The sequence below is a fragment of the Penaeus monodon genome, chromosome 29, assembly GCF_015228065.2.
Source record: "Penaeus monodon isolate SGIC_2016 chromosome 29, NSTDA_Pmon_1, whole genome shotgun sequence".
NCBI lineage: Eukaryota > Metazoa > Arthropoda > Malacostraca > Decapoda > Penaeidae > Penaeus > Penaeus monodon.
Window position 1 is genome coordinate 28,729,563 of NC_051414.1, and position 2,072 is coordinate 28,731,634.

The 2,072-nt window shown below is 37.2% G+C and overlaps 1 protein-coding gene across 1 annotated transcript in view; it reads left to right on the forward strand.

The window, feature by feature from the left end:
- The first annotated feature begins 897 nt into the window (after positions 1–897).
- LOC119591825 overlaps positions 898–2,072 on the forward strand; it is a 19,497-nt gene continuing 18,322 nt past the window's right edge. Inside the window, 1 exon segment of the mRNA XM_037940570.1 lies at positions 898–1,015. Coding sequence (XP_037796498.1) covers positions 938–1,015 — 78 coding nt within the window. The 5' untranslated portion in view covers positions 898–937.

Sequence of the window (2,072 nt, forward strand, 5' to 3'; positions counted from 1 at the left end):
GGGGGGGGGATATATACATATTTTCTTTTTCAGGGTACTGAAACAAGTTTGGCTGACTTTCTACACAATGTCCTCCACTTTATTCCTCCAAGTGAGTTAGATAATTCTCACAAGATTATTTAAGACTCAATAACATCGTCAGTCTCCAGTAATGTCATTTTATTTTTGCTATGACTTTTTTTGACTGGATTGTCTTTGAAATGGTATCAGTAATGTGGTAAATATGGCTAATCTCTACGTTTTTGAGATGTGCCATTGAAGCCCCACAGTGTATATGAGGTACAATAGGTGTATTGATTTTACTACAATTTTTCTTGACCAATAACAATTATATCGTCATAATACAATGGTAAATGTTTCATACTTTTTCATCAATTAAATCTATTTATTGAAATTAGTCGGCTATTTAACTGGAATAATGCAGAAAATATCGATCGTACTGTAAAGTTTAGGATTATTCATTAATGATTACCACACAATCTTGTTTGATAATATAACCAAACACAAAATATTCATTACATGATTCATTCCAGAATTGTTAGTGTCCTTGGCATATCTATTAAAAACAGGTTTAAAATTTCGAATCTTCCTTTTTCACACAAGCATTGTCTGTTATCTTGTTTTATGAGACGTATACACGTGTAGAGAAAGAGTTGTTGCAACACAGTTCAGCCTCTCTGTTTTTTTCATCCTGCTGATTGTGCGGGGGGAAGGGGGGGGGGAGTTTGTGAAGGAATGACACTGAAAAAAAACAGGTGTGGTTTTACAATTCTAGCAAGAAATTAAATTCTTCCCACACAGGCAAATTTCATCAATACTTGTACACCTGCGATATCAATGCTGCCAGTTGTTACTTCGAAACTATGCCTTAACTAGTTAGTGTCTTAGAGGTGCAGTTGTCGACAAGCGCTAGCTTAGGACGCAAGTGCAGAGCGCCATGGTTCCGAGGGGCGCCTTCCTCTTGCTGGCGGTGTCGGCGATTTGGCTGAGTGGGTGTGTTCGCCCAGCGGCTTCAGTAAGAGTCCCATATCTTGTTCCTTTTCTTATATACTATAAACGTGTGTCTTTTCTGTATATCATGATCCAAAGCCTGCAAAGCCAGTGGAAACTCCCTTTTGTTCAAAATAGAATGTTTTAATGAGACGGATATACTGAGTCAGCATCAGTAAGTATTCCAATATTCTTCCAAACTATGGGGGCCATCCTTTGTAATTGTAAGAAAACTGATTAAGCCACGCACAACTGCCTTTCAAATTTGAAGGTACTGATATTATGTTGAAGGAGTTTAATGAAAAAAATAGCGTACATCTTTTGAGGAAATATGAGTAGAGTAATGACTTCCTCAAGCAGTCTGACTTGTCTTTGCAGATTATGCGTTTTGTCCTTGATAAAGCTTTACTGTGGTTGTTTAGTTCATCCAATTTATGTTTGGATTATTTGTAGCCCATACAGGGTAGCCCTCAAAAAAGTGGATTTTCGATTTTTTTACATTGCATGATTTTTTTTTCTAGTTCTCAGTGTAAATCTCCGTGAGAAGATTTAGTTTTGAGAAATTATACTCACACAGATTTTTAGAAAAAATATCTTCTAAGAAACTTCTAGTGCTCCCTAAGCCCACTCCATCGGAAAGTGTCAACAATTACTTTTTAGGGGGGAGACAATTGCAGAATTCTGCTGAATTAGATTGTAAAAATCAAAATGAGCGAACCACCACATTGTTGCAACACAGCCCTGCAATCCGTTGGAAGACCATTAATCTCAAAGCAAAAAAATGGATCGAGCATCTCTTGTTTGCAAATTGAAGCCAGCTCAAAACTGAGGCCATGACAATGACCCTAAATCAAAACTGACCTACGTGTGATGGCCTCGGTGGAAATTTCAATACATTGCTTATGCGTAAGTCCGTAGTATTTTCAGGATGCAGGCATTTTTTTTAGCAGTGGCTACCGGCAAATGACAGAGGAACTGCGGAAGGTAATGTAAAAGTTTATCTGTAGGTGATATGATGGTCTATTGTACAAAAACGCTGCAACAATTTTCTGTCATTTTCAAATGTTCAAACTTAACAGTAT